Here is a 20161-nt window from a genome sequence, read left to right as displayed (position 1 = left end):
GGAATGTGGTGCTGGTGGTGAGGGCTGTCATGACTCCTGTCTGGGTCTGGGCAGAGAGAGAGAGAGAGAGAGAGAGACTAGACTCCTCATGTAAGCACTGCTTAATGAGCTCAGTGGTGCCCCAGTCCCTCAGCCCACAACAATGGCCCATCAGACAGAGCCAGACATTGCAGCAGAACAGTCCACTTCCATGGGCCACATCCTTTAACTAACACACTTTAGTCAGTTTACCTAATGGCATCGAAGTTACACAAATGGCCTTATAAGTGCTGAGAACATGTCACAAAAGTCTGTCATTGACACATTTCACTCAACCTAATACGTATTTGGCTGATGGTTGAGTCTATGATGGTTGAGCTGATACAAAAATGTCTGCATGAGTGATTCATGTACATGGATGTTCCATAACCTGGTCGTATGGGGCCACTCTGACACCCTACCATGATTCTCTCCCGTGGAGCATGGAATCTGAGAAGAGGAGCTAGGGGTGCTGATAGGTGTTGGGGGAGGGTATAGCCCCCGTGTGACATGCCCAATGACATTGGATTCAATGGAGATGGGGTGATGTCAACTTCTTTCCTAGGCACACCACTGTCAGGAGCCCGGCAGGCTGTGAAAGTGGCCCCATGTGTGTCCAGTGGACCCTAATCTGGGGTATATGGGTTGTCCCAAGCTTCTGTGACCCCTGGAGGGGCCCTTAAAGGTCTAAATCAGGGCTCCTCCCCCCTGACCAGCAAACGCTCAGTGGGGTACTGCTTAAGTGCCTCCAGACTCATTTGACACACCATCATAGTGTAAGGAGAAACCTGGCCGGCTGGCTGTCTGAGCATCAAACCTCTTGAACACATCTCTGTACTGTGTATTTTAAATGTTAAAGCCTTGTTACTGTTAGCTGTTGGGCAATAATTTCCATCTGTAATAATGTAATCAGCAGGTAGTCTAGAGGTAAAGAGCATTGGGCCAGTTACCGGACAGTTGCTGGTTTGAATCCCTGAGCCAGCAAAATCTGTCAATGTGCCCTTGAGCAAGGCACTTAACCCTAATTGCTCCTCTAAGTCCCTCTGGATAAGAGGGATGTAAAATGTAAATAGCATAATGACCACTCACTGATTACAAATATCAGTCCTGGCAGTAGTCTGACCAATCTCTACCAATGAAATTAGTCCATATTAAAAACTATGCACAATGCATTTCATCACTGTCAAATCACCTTAGGACAAGTTGAGAATGTTGAAACCATCATTTAAGCTAGTAAACATGGGCAGATGTTTTACTGGCAAGATACACACAAACACACATGGCACACACACTCACAAATCAAATCAAAATCAAATGACACACTGAACAGCATGTGACACAATAGGCTACATGTTTGTACTGTAATATAACTGACAGAGTGTTCATAAAATGACATGTAAAACTTATTGGTTGGTTATCTCTAGTGGTACCCGACCTAATCTCTGCCCACACAGTGATAGTGCAGTAAACTGGTAAACTTGAAATATCTACCATGCCTATGTGTACTTACAGGAGTATTTTGTCTACTGTATGTCTATACCCGTCGAGGCTGCTGAGGGGAGGACAGTTTATAATAATGGCTGGAATGGAGAGGATGGAATGGTATCAAAAACATTCCATTCCATCCATTATACTCCATTCCAGCCATTATTATGAGCCGTTCTCCCCTCATCAGCCTCCTTTGCGTCTATACAGTACGCGGTACATCACGCATGGGCATGGATTGATTCTCATGGTTAGAATTACATCAGTAGGCTACTATCCTGAAGCAGAAAGGTAACTTACCTTGTCCGTTGAGAACTCCGAACAGAGAGAAAAGTATAACTATACCGGGACCCATTGGAAGGAGGAGAGATTCTTGCTAAACTAAAGAACGTGTACAACAGTCAGATTTGTAATATTCTGCCTTAGGTGTGAAACAACAGCACAGTTTCTCACGGACACGCAGATTTTCAAGCGAAAGGTAGACAGACTGTGAGCTCACGCTGGGCAGGAGTATGCGTGTGGGTGATGTGGCTGAATGAATAGCAGCGTGACTGTCTCAGAACGAGCGTCTAATTATCTCGCTCAGAGGGGCGGGCGGGGGCCATCGCAAGTGACGAGTAAAACAGTTTTAAATCAAAAGTTCAGAAACCCTAAATGGAGTGTATTGATTTTGACATTACATTATTATACTTCCTCTTATTAACTACCAGGTTCTTATATGACACAATTCCATTTAATTCAAGTCGTTTTAATGACTTCCATTATCTAGGCCTACTGACAGATTTAATGTAGCCCTAAATATCATTTTCTTCTTCTGACTGAATAATACGACGCGTAATGGCGACATTGATTAACTTTCATTCAGACGTCTGTCTGTGGCAGAATGATCACACTGATTACTTAAGACCTGGACTCCACTCCTTAGTGATTCTCTGGTTATCTAAAAAATATGTTGTGGCCATTTCCAGACTGCAATACATAAAATCTTTAGAATTTGTAGGTTTATTTTTTTGTATACTTTTTTGATCTAATGCATATTCCATATTTTGCAACATTTACGACCATACTCCTCCGCAGACATACTTGATATTGGAGGTTGACAAAATTGTTCCTCAGGAAAATGGTTGATTTCATTGAAGCGTATGTTTTTTCATCCTCAGACTGTCACAGACGTGGGGTTTCTTTTTCACCAAGTGGAAGAGATACTGTATATGGACCATTTCCTCGCGATCTGAACTGCCAGTGTTAGCCTACTGTTCTATAACAGCCAAGTGTTGCGTAAATGTGGTTACCTCAATGCATGGATTGCCAATTAGCTTATAAGGGGGAAAATGCGTTAAATGATTAGTTGATTAGTTTACACGCTAAAAATCATAACATGTAATTGCGGCAGAGGCTTTTTATAAGTGTTCACCACACATTTTCTGAATGACTAATTATTTTATTTTCCACAGAATGCCTGTGGACAGCTTTCCATGGGCACTTGATTAACCACTCATTAGGTTTCTCAAACTGTTAGAGGGCACAATCCCTTTGAAAGCTACTCACACGCGCGTGCGTGCGCGCGAACATACACACACCCTCTGCCATGTGCCAACATTTGCAAGGAGGTAAATAATTGATAGATGGCATTATAAACCTTTTATACCAAACTAAGTCTTTCTGCAAATTCAATCAGTCATCTGGCGTTGGGTATGCATGGTGAGAGAGCCAAGAGTAAACAATCATCTAATCAGAGCCATGTGTGTCCCCCCTCCCCCTCACACACACCACATCAAACAGCCCCTCTAGAAACATCTCGAGTGGCCATGCATGGCTAATGCTAGCACTCTTCTGGATGGGCCTCCCTGTGCTGCTAAGGCTAGTTACTATCGAAATTCTATGTACCCTTGCTGAAATGAGGAGAGTTGGAAGTGTCAACTAAGTGCATCCTGGCAACTTTTTGGGGGTTGGGGGGGGGGGGTACTGTCGTCTTGTAGAACAATTAGTTCTAAACAAGTATCTTAGACAGCAGTGGCAAAATATAGAGGTAAGTTTATGGTGCACTGTTACACAATAAGAGTATCACGTTTCCACAGACTGAATTCACATCACTCAGGAAAGTAGAGCACAAACTCAATTCATCTTTAGATATCAACCAGAAGGTAACACTTATACTGCTGGTATATCTCCTTATCTTATCTCTTCTCTGGGTTAATGTGTGTGGGGTGGTGGGGGTAAGATCACAGGACCAGTGTAAAGATATGGCCATAAAAGGCCCAAGAGGATGCCTTGTGATGAGGACCAGACTCAAACCCAGATCAGTGGGATTTCTTTGAGATACTATTCAAACAGGTAGGGTTTCATACGTTTTCGGAAGATGAGCAGGGACTCCACTGTCCTGACCTTATGGGGAAGCTTGTTCCACCATTGGGAGCTTTGACTGGGCTGAGTGGGAGCTGCCCTCCGGTAGGGGTGGGAGGGCCAAGAGACCAGAGGTCACACACACACACCACTTTCCCCTCCCCTCTCCTTTTCACCCTTTAATGAGAAACAGCAGCTCAGGACAAACTCAGATCTCTTAGGTAGAGGAAATTAGAGTGGCTGAGGTCACTTTTAAATGGTGCTAATCTTCTAGAGGGCACTGAAGTCCTTTTGAACCACAACCAGACTTGTCTTACACTCTCCATGTCACCCAGCATCAGGCCACTAACATGTACTGTACTGTTGGTTATCTGGACCTGCCCTTTGGGGCCCCATGTCATGATGAATTACTACAGTAAACTTAAAGAGGATTAGCTATTATTTAACTATTCCAACTGTGATAGACATTTCCTCACCCTATAAAACATGTCTTACTGTAAATGCTGAATGAATACCACACAGACCCCAAACAGCAATAAGAATCATAAAGTAAGATATTGGACATGGTTTATTTGACCCTGTAAACAGCTGCAAGTAAACTTACATGCAAGAAGTCTTTTTTTTTAACACAATATTTTGTTTTCATAAAGTAGCGATGGTATGAAGTCATGAGAAAACATAGCAAATCAGGTCATTTGGGACTGCATTTTGTTGAAGATTTACTTGCCTGGTTTAAGTTAATGATCATTGTAAATATTTACATACACTGCATAAAAACCACTACAACAATGTAAAATATAAATACATGACACATTGAATGGCTCAATGACAAAACAATGAGGGAACAAAGATGAAGTTGTATTGTTGTGATTAATAAAGTAGGCCTCGTGTCATGTGACCAGCCATCACACTGTAAACTAGAGTCAAGGCTACCGTAGGCCTGAACAACTAGACCTCGTGTCATGCGACCAGCCATCACACTGTAAACTAGAGTCAAGGCTACCGTAGGCCTGAACAACTAGACCTGTGACCAGCCATCACACTTTAAACTAGAGTCAAGGCTACCGTAGGCCTGAACAACTAGACCTCGTGTCATACGACCAGCCATCACACTGTAAACTAGAGTCAAGGCTACCGTAGGCCTGAACAACTAGACCTCGTGTCATACGACCAGCCATCACACTGTAAACTAGAGTCAAGGCTACCGTAGGCCTGAACAACTAGACCTCGTGTCAGACCAGCCATCACACTGTAAACTAGAGTCAAGGCTACCGTAGGCCTGAACAACTAGCCTGACCAGCCACAACTGTAAACTAGAGTCCTCGTGCCTGAACACTAGACCTCGTGTCATGACCAGCCATCACACTGTAAACTAGAGTCAAGGCTACCGTAGGCCTGAACAACTAGACCTCGTGTCATGCGACCAGCCATCACACTGTAAACTAGAGTCAAGGCTACCGTAGGCCTGAACAACTAGACCTCGTGTCATGTGACCAGCCATCACACTGTAAACTAGAGTCAAGGCTACCGTAGGCCTGAACAACTAGACCTCGTGTCATACGACCAGCCATCACACTGTAAACTAGAGTCAAGGCTACCGTAGGCCTGAACAACTAGACCTCGTGTCATGTGACCAGCCATCACACTGTAAACTAGAGTCAAGGCTACCGTAGGCCTGAACAACTAGACCTCGTGTCATGACCAGCCATCACACTGTAAACAGTCCATAGGCCTGAACACACTGTACGACCAGCCAAACTAGAGTCAAGGCTACCGTAGGCCTGAACAACTAGACCTCGTGTCATATGACCAGCCATCACACTGTAAACTAGAGTCAAGGCTACCGTAGGCCTGAACAACTAGACCTCGTGTCATACGACCAGCCATCACACTGTAAACTAGAGTCAAGGCTACCGTAGGCCTGAACAACTAGACCTCGCACAGCTGACATGTTCATGAAACTAACACTTCATACAGTCTTGCAATAACAACTGAAATAGTCTTGTGTTTTATCAGGCTGGTTTGATACCTTTGACGTGTTTTCACTTTATTAACCTTGTAACAGTTGCTATTCCCCAAAATGATTCGATCACAGAATATTATTTTGGCACATTTAGAAAATCAGACTTTCTCAGAGAATCAGATGAATTACTAGTATAGGCTAGTACTGGCAGTGTTATTGACTGATAAACGTTGATGAAATGACGATGTGAACGCTTATACGGCCTCTTCCTCTCCCTTTGGTGAGCTTAGCTGAGCAGGAGTACACAACTCCTGGGTCTCAGAGCACCTGCGCTGATGCTTTGCATGCTGGGAGCTCTCCTCATCAGGGGTTGTGGGAGGGGGAGGAGAGACGGGAGGGGTCACAGAACTGATGACCTCGGACTTGACCTTTGTAAAAATCCGTTCAGGGTAGAGGAACTTCAACTGCTCCTCAAAGAACCTCTCAAGGTTTCTCCCTGCAGTGGCAACCTCAGTGTCAGCCTGGCATGGGAGGAAAGAGACAAGATGTATGTGGTTGTTTTACCTACCTTAGTTGAATGCACTGACTGTAACTAATTCTGGATAAGAGCATCTGCTAAAACTAACATGTAAATGACAAACATTGTAAAAACTGTCCATCCACACACATTAAGAGCTTAATTAACACATCTGTGTAAACTAAGATAAAAGGACTCTTCTGGAAAACATTAGTGCTGTCTAGTCTACCTCATTGAATGCTGCACAGTTCCTGAAGATGAGTCGGATGTCTGATACAAACTCAGACGGTGTCTGGTAGCAGGGGCTCTGCCTGGATTCCAGCTTGCTCTTCACAATGGACAGAACCATCGGCATCTTTTGGGTCTCCTGGTTCTCTGGCAATATCTACAGCAAAAGACAGAGGCTATCACAATATACAAAACAACAAAAAGTTTTTCTCTCAATGTCCCTCATCATGGCTATACAGTGGAGGATAAACCAAGGAGACATTTCAATCCAAAAACAGACCCCTCATAACCTCTCTATATTGATCCATAGACATCATTTGGTACAGTAATGGTAAGCCAATGTCAATGTTTCTCCTATATTAATTTAGCAGCGCCACAAAAATATGATTACAAAAAATGTCATATTTCTACCCAGATACGCTTTTAAGATCACAGTGACAACATATATTTGTAGCATTTGAGGCATTCAATGTCTTTTCGGGTTTTCAATGAGGTAAATGCAGATGGGAAACACTGTGACTCAGCCGATTTACTTAAAGCCACTATGTTGCATTAGTTGAGCAACAGGTTTTAATGCTTTAAAAAAGGGAAAATTCTCTTTCAGATGGTGTCAACATAAATTATTTTGGTGTAGAGTGCCTATTTAAAAAGTCACCAGAAACGAGCTTCTCACAGTTTTTGTACAAACATTCCCAGGGGGGGGGGGGGCTATGCCTATGCACTGAGAGACTTTTATCGGTATAAGAGGCCAAAGAGCAAGGTGGAGATATTACAATACCAATACCATATTGTTTTTACAGATGTTGGATCTTAATTTGACCTATATTGTCGCAGCAAAATAATCCTGCAGCAACACAATTTAAAAGTTTAGTCCATAATGTTGCTTGATAGATAGGTGGTTAGGTAATTAGCTGGCCAAAAGTAGACTACATGAAAAGTGCAATACTGTAAATATAACCATATGTAAGTGTGGGTTTTCAGTGAATTTGTGTAAATCAAAGCTCATCTGCATTTCATGCGGTGCAGGGAAATTATTAGCAACAAAAGTGTGATCAAATTAAGATCCTCATCTGTACCTATTAAATTATGTTTATCACCACATGGACATAAAGGTAAGGAGTTAATTTTTGTGATTGAGCGTTAGTCTCTCCACTCACCAAGGGGGATCCAGCCTGGGATTGGGCAATTAGTCTCTCCACTCACCAAGGAGGATCCAGCCTGGGATTGGGCATTAGTCTCTCCACTCACCATGGGGGATCTAGCCTGGGATTGAGCATTAGTCTCTCCACCCACCAAGGGGGATCTAGCCTGGGATTGAGCATTAGTCTCTCCACTCACCATGGGGGATCTAGCCTGGGATTGAGCATTAGTCTCTCCACTCACCATGGGGGATCTAGCCTGGGATTGAGCATTAGTCTCTCCACTCACCATGGGGGATCTAGCCTGGGATTGAGCATTAGTCTCTCCACTCACCATGGGGGATCTAGCCTGGGATTGAGCATTAGTCTCTCCACTCACCAAGGGGGATCTAGCCTGGGATTGAGCATTAGTCTCTCCACTCACCATGGGGGATCCAGCCTGGGATTGGGCAATTAGTCTCTCCACTCACCATGGGGGATCCAGCCTGGGATTGAGCATTAGTCTCTCCACTCACCATGGGGGATCCAGCCTGGGATTGAGCATTAGTCTCTCCACTCACCATGGGGGATCTAGCCTGGGATTGAGCATTAGTCTCTCCACTCACCATGGGGGATCCAGCCTGGGATTGAGCATTAGTCTCTCCACTCACCAAGGGGGATCTAGCCTGGGATTGGGCAATTAGTCTCTCCACTCACCAAGGGGGATCTAGCTTCCTGGAAGTCAGCACTGAGCTCACTGCAGAACATCTTCAGCAACAGTCGCTCACATTTCTGCAGAGAGAGAGAAATACAACACACCTTTACATTATATCAACCCCAGAGATTATGTATTGTAATAAGATAAAAGTAACACCTTAAACACCTCAGGTAGGCCTGAGAAATTATTGTCTTTTTCAAGTACAGTACAGTACAATACTGACCCGTTTGTCCACAGGGCAGAATCCTCCCTCAGAGTCTGGTTCCTCCTTCACTGTTCTGGGCTCTAATCTGCTGATGTCACAGTCATACACCACCTCAGGCACTGACAGGTCACGGCAGAATGAGCAGAACCACTCCCCACTGAAATAAAAACAACAGCAAACCAATAGAAACTTTAGTTTAATAAAAACATGATAGCATCAATTTCAGATAACCGATCCATTTCATTTAATCCCATTTTAGGGCAGTGCATTAGATACAGTAGGCAATCTGACCCGGTGAGGGCCGATGTGAGTGCAGGTTTTTGCTCCAACCAAGCAGAAACACACCTGATTCTAATTACCATAGTATTTACAATCATGTAAATACACTGTGCTATCTAACCTCCAAACAAGCTTCAATCGCGCCGCCAAGCTTACCCTAGTAAAACTGACTATCCTACCGATCCTCGACTTCGGCGATGTCATCTACAAAATGGCTTCCAACACTCTACTCAGCAAACTGGATGCAGTCTATCACAGTGCCATCCGTTTTGTCACTAAAGCACCTTATACCACCCACCACTGCGACCTGTATGCTCTAGTCGGCTGGCCCTCGTTACATATTCGTCGCCAGACCCACTGGCTCCAGGTCATCTACAAGTCCATGCTAGGTAAAGCTCCGCCTTATCTCAGTTCACTGGTCACGATGGCAACACCCATCCCGTAGCATGCGCTCCAGCAGGTGTATCTCACTGATCATCCCTAAAGCCAACACCTCATTTGGCCGCCTTTCGTTCCAGTTCTCTGCTGCCTGTGACTGGAACGAATTGCAAAAATCGCTGAAGTTGGAGACTTATCTCCCTCACCAACTTCAAACATCAGCTATCCGAGCAGCTAACCGATCGCTGCTGCTGTACATAGTCTATTGGTAAATAGCCCACCCATTTTCACCTACCTCATCCCCATACTGTTTTTATTTATTTACTTTTCTGCTCTTTTGCACACCAATATCTCTACCTGTACATGACCATCTGATAATTTATCACTCCAGTGTTAATCTGCAAAATTGTAATTATTCGCCTACCTCCTCATGCCTTTTGCACACATTGTATATAGACTCCCCCCTTTGTTTTCTACTGTGTTATTGACTTGTTAATTGTTTATTCCATGTGTAACTCTGTGTTGTCTGCTCACACTGCTATGCTTTATCTTGGCCAGGTCGCAGTTGCAAATGAGAACTTGTTCTCAACTAGCCTACCTGGTTAAATAAAGGTGAAATAAAATAAATAAATAAAAATGTGTGTTTCTGCATTGATGGAGAAAAAGCCTGCACCCACTCAGGCCCACCAAGGGTAAGATTGTCCGCCTCTCTCCTAAGGCCTATAGTACCTGGGTAATCTGAAGAGGGTGGGGATGTGGCAAGAGAGGTGGAAGACTTTGGGACACTTGTCACAACACAGCAGCAGCTCTCCTCCATTCTGACACACAGCACACCAATCCTCATTAGGGTCCTCTTCTGGAGCTGGGCCCTGACTGCCTAGCTGCTGCTCTGCCCCCAGAGAGTGGCTCTGCTGTGGGGCTTGACTCAGGTCCCCTGAAGGCCCTGGAGGCTGTGGTGGGGCCTGGGCCTTTTCCTCTGTGCTCTGACAAGAAATCTGGACTTGTGGTTCCCCTCCATCTTGCCGACAGGTTTGGGCCTGGACCCCCGTGCTACTGTCTGGGAGGTTGGCTCTCAGGTTACCCTGTACCTGAAACACACACACAAACACACTTACTTAACAGAACACTCAAAAACAGATCAGTGACCTCTCAGGGACCACCCAACAGCAATCCTGGTATTGAACACTATTACGACATCACAGTATATCATTACTGTGCTGTTACCATCTATAAATACTGTGGCTCAAAGACAAATAAATCACCCATACCATTTCAAGTAACATGCAATAGGATGTACATGTAATCATTATTATAACATTGTACTGATCAGTTATGAACATTTGTCTATTTCCAGTCCATCCGTCCTCTTACACAGCTGATGTCGTCCTCTGGCTCGTCTTTGATGATGATGATGGGTCCAGGCGATGCCCTTCGTCTCCTCTTGGCAGCTGATCCCCCAGCTCCATACGCCTTCTGCTGTGTCTCCAGAGGTTTCCAGGAAACAGTCCTTCAATCAGAAGGAAGGTGAGAGAAAGAGAAATATAAAGATGTATTTTTATATATCAAAACGTCATGCCTGTATAGAATTCACGAAGAATGTGAAATCATTATCTTACCCTGGTTTCTCTTCACAGGATATAGCAGTTAGTCCTGCATGATGGTGTCCTTGTGCTAAAGGAAGATAAATTGGATTCCTCATACATATTACGGGGATGGAAATTAATCTAGCCTGCTTGACCGTGACTAGTACTTTTCAGACCGGGCTAGTAGAAAATGTGCCAATCTAGCCTGCTGACTGATGTTTTGTATTTTCAAATATGCCATAGAACAGATTTTGAACCCGGGCTAGTAAACATTGACGTCTACTAGCCTGGCTGGACAGTCTCCAAAATACTGAACTTCGATCCCTGGTCATATATACACGAAGCATTGGATTTGTTTTCTTATATTTTGTTGTGTAGTATTAGTAGAGTAGTACACAACACCAATACATACCAGTTCTGTATGGGAGGGAAGCTGGTAGGGTCTGAGGGAAGTTGGGTCTTATTATCTGGACAGGGCCTCCAGGGTGCTTGTTGTGATATGCAGACTCCATCTAAAAGGTTTCACAACATCATGCTACAGAGTGATATGTGGATGTGAAATAGAGCTACAGTTGTGATGAAGTATACTGCCACCCTTGCACGATTCACTATTTCATCTCAAATAAGTTGACATTTAGAAAATGTTTAGTGTACTTCACATGTATATTTTTGATTTTCACCTGCACAGGGCCCCCCCAAAAAGTATCTAAACTGGCATTTAGATTTTTCAATTCAAAGTTTTTATTTTATTGCCTGGACTAAATTATTCAGAATTCAAATGGATTGGTTGGAGGCAGGTGATTGTCCTTTATTGTGTGAATTTATATCAACTGTGGTAAGTGGCAGGTGCCTACAGGGTAGAAAATAGCCATTCAACTCCGTTTTGAAGAGCGAAAACAGAACATTCTGCTCCATTACACTCCATTGTGAAGTGCAAGGGTGCCTGTTTATTTGAGCGCAGCTGTATGTACCTGTTGCTGTCGCAAGTGAGGAGAACTGAGGCTGCCGTTGCTAGACAGTGGTGCATTGTGGGAGAAGTGAGGCATTGGGTTGAATATGTCCATGTGTTTGAGTGCATAGCTGCTGGGGCTGCTCACCAGGCCTCTCAGTGATTGGACAGCCTGTGAGTGAGAGAGACAGACAGACAGTTGGAGACAGAGTCAGACAGAGCTATGCCATCAACAATCAATGTCATATCTATTCTTATGAGTCAATGGTAGTAACAGACATATTAATTGCTGTATCGTCAGTCTGTAATTGGTTTTGTCTGGGAAAGTAGCCTGTGATAGGTTATGTCTAGGATAGGAGCCCCTGGCTTTCACAACACAGAGCAAAACAGAAGACAGAACACAAACAAGCCCCTTGTAAATATTCCAGAATGCTTTACTTAAGCACTTTGTTTTGAAACAGCCTTCTTTGTTTGGTCTAGATCCAAGCATGCAGGTTCAACAGCCAACGGCAAACAGTTTTTACATCGGGGGGAAAAATGCATAGAAACTTGAATTTTGAGTTCCACAGACAATATGATAAGGGGTTATATAACTAAATATGTTATACACTGTTTTGTTAGAAATGTACTCATGAAATAATGAGACTAGACATTGCCCTGACCAACCATTCCCTCCTGACACTGTATATAATTCAAAACAGTGATGACACATTATAAAGTCAAACTGAACACAAGGCCTAGCGTATTAATGATCTATAACGTGGCTGTTAAAAAGAACAGTACTTCCAGGCTCCACCTCAACAGCTTGTTCACATCAGCCATGACGCAACTCTTGTCTGAAATCTACAGGCCAGTGGATTGTCCTCTTGATCTGCCTGTATTTTAGAGCTCGTGTAAAACAGCCTCAGACTAAACACTGTAGACCATACATATCTATCATCATCTCTGGAGGCTTTGGGTCTGTTCTGTATCACACATGAGCAGCTGCACTGAGATTTAGACTATTTTTTTCTATACATGTTTTTTTTTATATGGTACCTTATGACTCAAAATGATCTTGACAAGTCAAGACATAAATTGCCCAGGATGTGAAGGCTGTCTGCTCCATTTGGGAAGACGTCATCCACTGTCTGCGCCTGTTAAGAATCCCTGTCAATCAAACTGACACACACACACGAGCATGCACACTCTTTCCCACCTGGGGAGGATATCCAGGACTTGGCAGGGTGCTGGTGGGACTGAGATGGATTGCAGGGGGGGCAATGAACCTCCGGCCCTGCTGGGGCATGGGGGGGAGACTCTGGGAGGGAGAGCCACCCTGGAGGGGCCCTGGAGGGGGTCTCTGGAGCCGCATGCTCTGGTACCAGGCCCAGGGTGGGGTCTGGGGCTGCCAGTGAGGCTGTTGGGCTAGTTTCTCCACCTGCATCTGGAGCTGAGCCAGGGTGTTGTGGTTGTGGGGGGCCAGGCGGGGCTGGGAGAGGCCTGGGGGCAGGCTGTTGGGGGAGCCTGAAGGGCCATGCCCAGGATGGGGGAGTTGATGAGGGATGCCCTGGAAGCTGCCCAGCTGGGGGCCTGGGACATTCTCCACCACTAATGAGCCTGAGGGAACAGGAAGAGAGACGGCTTCAGCATAACGGAAGAGGTAATACACTGACCTGGTACAGATCTTTTATTTCAGAAACAAACTGCACCATACCAAACACATCCAGTACAACTAAGATTATTACAATACTACAACCTCAATTAGTGCAAACTGCAACTGCTAATTTAAAACCACTACAAGAATAACTACTACTACTCCTTGTCCAACAGATCATTTTCTCCGCCAACATAAAACACTATTTTAAATTTTTCAATGAAATAGAATTGTAAGATTTCAGTGTAGCCACTCTCATTGTGCTTTCTCTCTTACCCAGATCGACATTTGAAGACCAGAAGCCTGACCGACACTGGAAACGCACAGTGCTCTGCGGTACAAACGAGGTATTGCATTTAGCCCGCAGGAGGTTTCCGATCTGAAACAGAATCTGCAGCAGAAGGGATGTTATTAATAATTTGGAGAAACTGAGAAAACACAAGGCATATGTTCTGCATTTCATCTATGCTTTACACCATGGGCTCCTGTCTGGCTTTAGGGATAGGGGATGCCTGGGAGTCAGTGGACCGAGGGAGAGTCTGGGAGGGAGGTCTTACCAAACGTTTGCAGTACAGGAGAGCTGTGCCGCCGTTCCTAGCTGTCGCCCATTTTGTGAAGTTGATCACGTGATCCAGGTGTCTGGACAGATAGCCAATATCCTCCTTCTGCTTCTTCAGACCGCTCTCATGATCCTTTGTCAGGCCCTTCGGGGGACAGGAAATAGATGGAGAAGTCAGAATCTGGAGAGAGGCTATAAGGACACTCCTGACCTCTAAAACAACTAACCAAAATCTAAAACTGACCCCTACTTTAACCAAACCCTAACCTAATTTTAAACAATTCTGGAATTAAATATTGTTTTGCAGGTCAGGAGTATCCGTATAGCCTTTTCCCAGAATATGTGGCATTGTAACACTGCCTTCAGGGTAAGCTCCTGTCATGACTAGGGCACATGACAATCAAAATATTTGTAGGCCTTGCCATTTCCTCCTGCTCTCTGCACTCATAATGAATACAAAGAAACCTGACAAATCCTAGAGTCGGAATAGCTATGGAAACGTGAGAATAAACAGAATCATCCTAATGTTAGAGATGTGATTGTGATCATACTGTACCTCAAGCTGATTGACAAGAATCTTTCCCTTTCTGTTGATCTCTAGTATCAGACTACAGATGGACTTCTTGATTTCATTGTGAACTGATATGCGGTTCTCATCAACTTGAAGGAGTCTGACAAACATGAAAGACAACAGACATGAACAAATTCATCTTACTAAACAGAAAACGTATTTGGATGCACGATGGAAGGACATAGTGTTCACATTTCACTATACATCGTGTACATGTATACAGCAAGCATAGATTCCTAGATGCTAAAGAAGATGCATTGTTTACCCATTGTTTATGGAGTTTGACACATCTTCAATGATCTTCTTTTTTTCCAGCAGTTGACGATTCATATCCTCCATGTAATGTTTGTGATTCTTATAGGCATCCTCCAGAAACTGGTAACTAAGTAACATATCATAGTTAGTTATTTAATTGTTACAAAATCATTCAAATCCACTCAAATAAAGGACAGTTTTAGTCACTATAAATTAATTAATTAATTGATATATAAATCAATATTTATTTAAATAGCAGATTTCGCTTTTAGATATATATTTTTTAAATCAATAGTGGCACATCAGTATTCAGTACTTGTGGTCCTTGTGCTTGAGTAGCTGACAGTCTCGACAGGTTGGTAGATCACAGGTTTCACAGAACAGCTTCAGGGGCTCCTGCTTGTGGACTTCACAGAACACTGGCCTATGAGTGGAAACACCCACATACTCTGGAAAACCAATAGGAAAGCATTTAAAAGCCAGAAGTTAATCTTACTGTAACCAATTCCAATCTGTCAGCTACAGTACAGGTATGCATTCTCTCTCAGGCTTTCTGTACTGTGTAGGAGGATGTGAGCATTATTTTCACTGAATCAACAAGAATATAATGTAAATAGAGCTTCTGCTTGTTGTACTGTAGGTATTTCCTTGACAATCGTTGCTGCCTCAGTCAGACTGGAAGCTGTACTGCACCTTGAGATACATCCCCCTTCTGTCTGATGGTGTGGTCTTTGGTGAACTTGACCCTCTGGTGGGCCTCCACGCAGGTGGCACACATGAACTCCACACAGTCCACACAGAAACCTGTAGTCTCTGTGTTGTCCTCACAACTCATACATAGCTATGGACAGGGAAGAGAGTCCAGTCAGACAAACATCAACAGAGAGACAGGTATACAGACCAGTCAGACACATACATATCTACTGGCAGACAGGTAGAGGGACCAGTCAGTCGTATTACTTTCCACGAAAGTTAAGTCAAATGTGAATTTGAACTTATTATGCCTCAGGAGAGAGAATATCGGTTAGAAAGTAAACGTTAGAATTTAGAGCCTGAAATCTGCCAAAGACTAAACTGTGTGTCTGTGGTAATGACATTGATGTTGGGGATAATGCCAAGCTTCAGCTTTACATCTGTATAATGCTCATGGGCTACTAAGCTGAAAAGCACCCGGCATCTTGGTGAAATGGCTTGGTAAATAACAGAGATCCAGGCTGCTGAACAAGCTTTGCTTGGGTTATCCATATGTACAATCGAGCAGTAAATTACATAGACCAGTATTTCCACCCACCTGAACAGTCCTCTCCACGGTGCTGCTGGAAGCCTCCACTGAGTCCCTCACAAAGAAGTTCTCCATCACGTCCACCTCCATACACTCCTGTCTGCACACCGGACAGCGAATCACATTCACTGTAAATGGGAAGATAGGCAGACAAACACAACATGCATACATATTGAATGAAGTTGCACACACAACTGAAATGGTTAAATATCTCCAAGAATGCACAAGAACATGAGATAAGACTCCCTCCCTCAAACCCCACTAAACACATGTCTGAAATTGTAATCTGTGCATTAAATTCCTCTTGGTAGATGCAATGACTTCCAATACAGTTTCATTGTTTTAAATACATCACAGACAATTGCAAATCACACGACAGCATCCTATCTTGCACAGACTGCAATGTTACACACCCGGATGCACCTCCCCTTATACAGTCATTGGGATGCACTGTCTCGCGTATCTATAGTTTGTAAACATGAGCAGCTCACGTGGTTTCGTCGAGCTGTTAGTGTCTGGCATGGCCAAATTCCTGGAAGCCGACGGCAAACACTTCTTACAAAAAGAGTGGAGACATGGCAGAAGTTTTGGTTCTCGACTGTGAAAGTTTAAATGACACACGGGACAAGTGTCCAGAAAATTCAAGGTGCCTGTCCGCTCGTTGCAGGCGTTCGTGTTCTCCTGAACTGGCATGCTCTCTGCTTCGTTCTCCACAATAATGACAGCATCATCGGACTCTGCACCTTCATCCATCGTTGTTTCACTTTTATTAAAACAACAGATAAAGAAGAACCCCTGTCTATCTATGTCACCTGACAGTGAGCTATCCAAACATGCAGGTATTCCCAAAAATGTCCATTCAAAAGAATATAACTAGTCTAGACATCCTTCGTTCTCGTCGGTGTTGTGTTGCCTCCGGAACACTCCAATGTCTTCTTTGGTCAACATCCGCGTGCAGATGAGATCCTTTTTGTCAAATGCTTTCAGATATTCAGCATCAGCAGCACTACGCATTTATAACTGAATTAAATCCCTCGTTTTACAAACACACAACAAATATATAAGCAATTTATATGATTGTTTGCAGGCTACAGTACTGCACAACAGCGCGTATGAATTAAATCAAATCCAGATGCTTGTATATTTCTCCCAGACTGCTCCTCGGCGCGCAAGCTGCGGTATCTGAGATGGGTGGGGTCAGGTGCAGTAAAGCCCTGTGATAGGAGGGAAATGTGTGCTCCTTTCAAGCGCGCGCTTGTTCCAATAAATTGAATCAAATTTAGGGACAGATCCATCACAGAATTTCTAAACCATTGTCTCGCGTCTGATTGCGCAACCGCCGTCTGCACTGATGACGTGTCGCGTTAGAATGACGCCATCTGACGGAAGACAATGGAGACCGTTCATATGTGGGAGGGTCTTTTGTTTTTATATTGGTCATAGGAGGCTCTGTACATGTATGATGTCCCTGGGACATTGCACATTAAAATGTAAATACAAATGAAAATATAATAATATTGAGCGAATCACCCTCAACTGCAAAAGTTTATTCCATACTGTAATTGTATTTTAAAGGTAGACTCAGCAATAAGACATAGATGCAGAAAGTAAACAGCATAGTGGGTCGATTTCCGCAATAACTAAGAGTGTGAGGCTCAACTGCTCTGCTGTTTTGGTGCGTGAAGGGAACCTGTGCACATGCGCAGATACTGTGTGAGAGCTCAGTCTTTGCGTCTCGCTCAACTCAATATCCGCGTTTCTGCTTGTGGCAGCACCGTCATTTAGCTGAGTCTAGCTTAAAGGCCTTCCGACACTGTACATCTGATTCAGTCTTTTACAATTATTGCATGACACCCTGTGCGCTTTTACCAAATTCAAATCTTGATATCAACCTGGCCAGATTGTATGCTTTGCTTCAGTTTTAACATTGAAGTCTGCAATTGGCTTGTGAGGCTAGCTAGTATGTCTTCATATGTGTCACTCAGCACGGGTCATATGAATATATATATATTTTTTACAAACAAAATTCCACTATGACATTGTGGGGTATTGTGTGTTGATCAGTGAAACAAAACCTAAATGTAATCGATTTTAAATTCAAGCTGTAACACAACAAAATGTGTAAAAAGTAAAGGGGTGTGAATACTTTCTGAAGGCACCATACATCAGCCAACATAGTCAAACTGCAGAGGTGCAGATGTGTATATGATCTCTGCTAGCACCAGCAGCACAAGCCTCCTATGCTTATGTACAAATTATGTGAGTTTGGAAAAGCTGACAGTATGCATCTTGTAAATAGTTTTCACGTACAATCTTTATATGTCTGAATTTAGAATCAAATAGGCTTCCCAAAAATAACATAATCGCTGTGGTGGAATGGTTATTTTGATTGGCGATTTTGTGCATTTATCAAATTCCCATCAGGTAACCTCATTTCAGATGTGTCATGTAAACAAGAGTTTTAGGTAAATCGTTCTTCTTGCAAAGCATGAGCAGTAGTGTTGAACTCATTTTGCCCCGGCGGGTCCATTTGGTCTTCAACAAGGTCCATGGGGCCGCACTGAATATTTGTTATACCTGTATTTCCTCAACATCAATTTTTTTTTTTTTTACTCAAACCACCCGCAGGCCAGATTGGACCATATGTTTGACATGCCAACTATTATATTAATCTGACTATTCACAATAATCATATTGTTCCTATTGGTCAGTCAACGGGATCGGCTCATAACACCAGCCACGTTACACGATAAAGGCTCCAAATGTCTGACACTACCAGAACTTTATCAGAGCCTTTGTCAGAGCATACGACCGCATGTAGTGGTACTTTATCGGCAGACCTAGACCCTGTCACACTGAATGAACCAAGACATCCGACAATCGTTTCCGACAATGTGGCCATTTTTCCTGAAACTGCAAAATCGTGGCATAAGGCGGCTAAAATCGTACAGTATGTGCAGGCCTTTAGTTGAATAACCAAAAGTGTACTATGTCATCATTCACCCTACTTTGTGGGTTTTCTAGTCCGTTTTGCTCAGAGAGCAGAGCACTGAGTGACACAGAGAGCAGAACATTAGGCGGGTCATTTCGCTCTGAGAGACACAGAGAGCAGAACACTAGGCGGGTCATTTCGCTCTGAGTGACACTTAGAGCAGAGCACTAGGCGGGTCATTTTGCACTGAGTGACACTTAGAGCAGAGCACAAGGCGGGTCATTTCGCTCTGAGTGACACTTAGAGCAGAGCACTAGGTGGGTCATTTTGCACTGAGTGACACTTAGAGCAGAGCACTAGGCGGGTCATTTTGCTCTGAGTGACACAGAGAGCAGAGCACTAGGCAGGTCATTTTGCTCTGAGTGACAGAGAGCAGAGCACTAGGCGGGTCATTTTGCACTGAGTGACACAGAGAGCAGAGAACTAGGCGGGTCATTTTGCATTCTGGATTAAAGGTAATCTCAGTAGATAATACATCAGCCATTACGTTTCCTAGATAGGTAAGCCCCAGTCTCACCTCTCCCATAGTCCAGAGACCAGGGACTGGCAACTTTGATAGGGGTGGGGGTGTAAAGGGAAATTTTAATTGTATGTGTCCACATAACTGAGTAAGTAAGTGACTAACCTTGTGAAACTGTCCTATTATAATCTCCTGTTCTTGGGAGTATCATCATGTGTTGCAAACCAGCTTGCTCCTGTGCCCTTTTATAGATAAAAGGAGAACTGAGAGTCCCGCCCAAGAAATACAACTCATCATGAGTGGCCGCAGTAGCTTGCAGGTCTGCGTACCCACATCCATACCTACACATGCAGTCAGAGCCAGCCCTAGCCTTTTGGTGGGGCCTTTTGGTGCCCCCCACCCCCACACACACACACATTTTAGCAGCCCCTAAGTTTTATAGTTAATTTCCTGCAATTCTACACATTTTGCCATAGGGTGGAGAGAAATATTTGCAGTTTTTAATACGATATCTGAGTGAAGGTGACACATTTATTCTATTACAGACACTTTAATGCATACTTTTAAATTATATTATGTGAGCTAAACATAAAAATATATAAAATATTTATTTTTTATTACT

At 43.7% G+C, this 20161-nt stretch overlaps 2 protein-coding genes across 11 annotated transcripts in view; both read right to left on the bottom strand.

Annotated features, from left to right (window-relative positions):
* Positions 1 to 2054, bottom strand: part of LOC112227345 (fibulin-1) — a 41373-nt gene extending 39319 nt beyond the window's left edge. For both annotated transcript variants that reach the window (XM_024392255.2, XM_024392340.2), the window contains exon 1: positions 1804 to 2054. In XM_024392255.2, coding sequence (XP_024248023.1) covers positions 1804 to 1858 — 55 coding nt within the window. In that variant the 5' untranslated portion in view covers positions 1859 to 2054. The remainder of the gene's footprint in view (positions 1 to 1803) is intronic.
* A 2342-nt stretch (positions 2055 to 4396) lies between these two features.
* LOC112227251 (E3 ubiquitin-protein ligase TRIM33) lies at positions 4397 to 17426 on the bottom strand. 9 transcript variants are annotated; one of them, XM_042301328.1, is made up of 21 exons: positions 16579 to 17426; positions 16097 to 16215; positions 15499 to 15646; positions 15122 to 15254; positions 14816 to 14932; positions 14536 to 14650; positions 13978 to 14124; positions 13697 to 13811; positions 12983 to 13383; positions 11807 to 11956; positions 11248 to 11347; positions 10869 to 10923; positions 10624 to 10759; positions 9982 to 10340; positions 8614 to 8752; positions 8390 to 8464; positions 6556 to 6711; positions 5642 to 6330; positions 5256 to 5535; positions 4933 to 5072; positions 4397 to 4870 (listed from the first exon to the last, which is right to left on the bottom strand). In XM_042301328.1, exons 1-18 carry the CDS (start codon positions 16838 to 16840, stop codon positions 6064 to 6066), a joined length of 2994 nt encoding a protein of 997 aa, XP_042157262.1. In that variant the 5' UTR covers positions 16841 to 17426; the 3' UTR covers positions 4397 to 4870; positions 4933 to 5072; positions 5256 to 5535; positions 5642 to 6063. The 9 variants fall into 9 exon arrangements, with proteins under 9 accessions (XP_042157262.1, XP_042157289.1, XP_042157304.1 ...); XM_042301355.1 differs by having other exon boundaries at positions 4397 to 4800; XM_042301370.1 differs by having other exon boundaries at positions 5326 to 5535.
* Positions 17427 to 20161: the final 2735 nt, after the last annotated feature.

This window comes from Oncorhynchus tshawytscha, linkage group LG01 (assembly GCF_018296145.1).
Source record: "Oncorhynchus tshawytscha isolate Ot180627B linkage group LG01, Otsh_v2.0, whole genome shotgun sequence".
Classification (NCBI taxonomy): Eukaryota; Metazoa; Chordata; class Actinopteri; order Salmoniformes; family Salmonidae; genus Oncorhynchus; species Oncorhynchus tshawytscha.
This window is presented reverse-complemented; position numbering and strand designations above follow the sequence as displayed.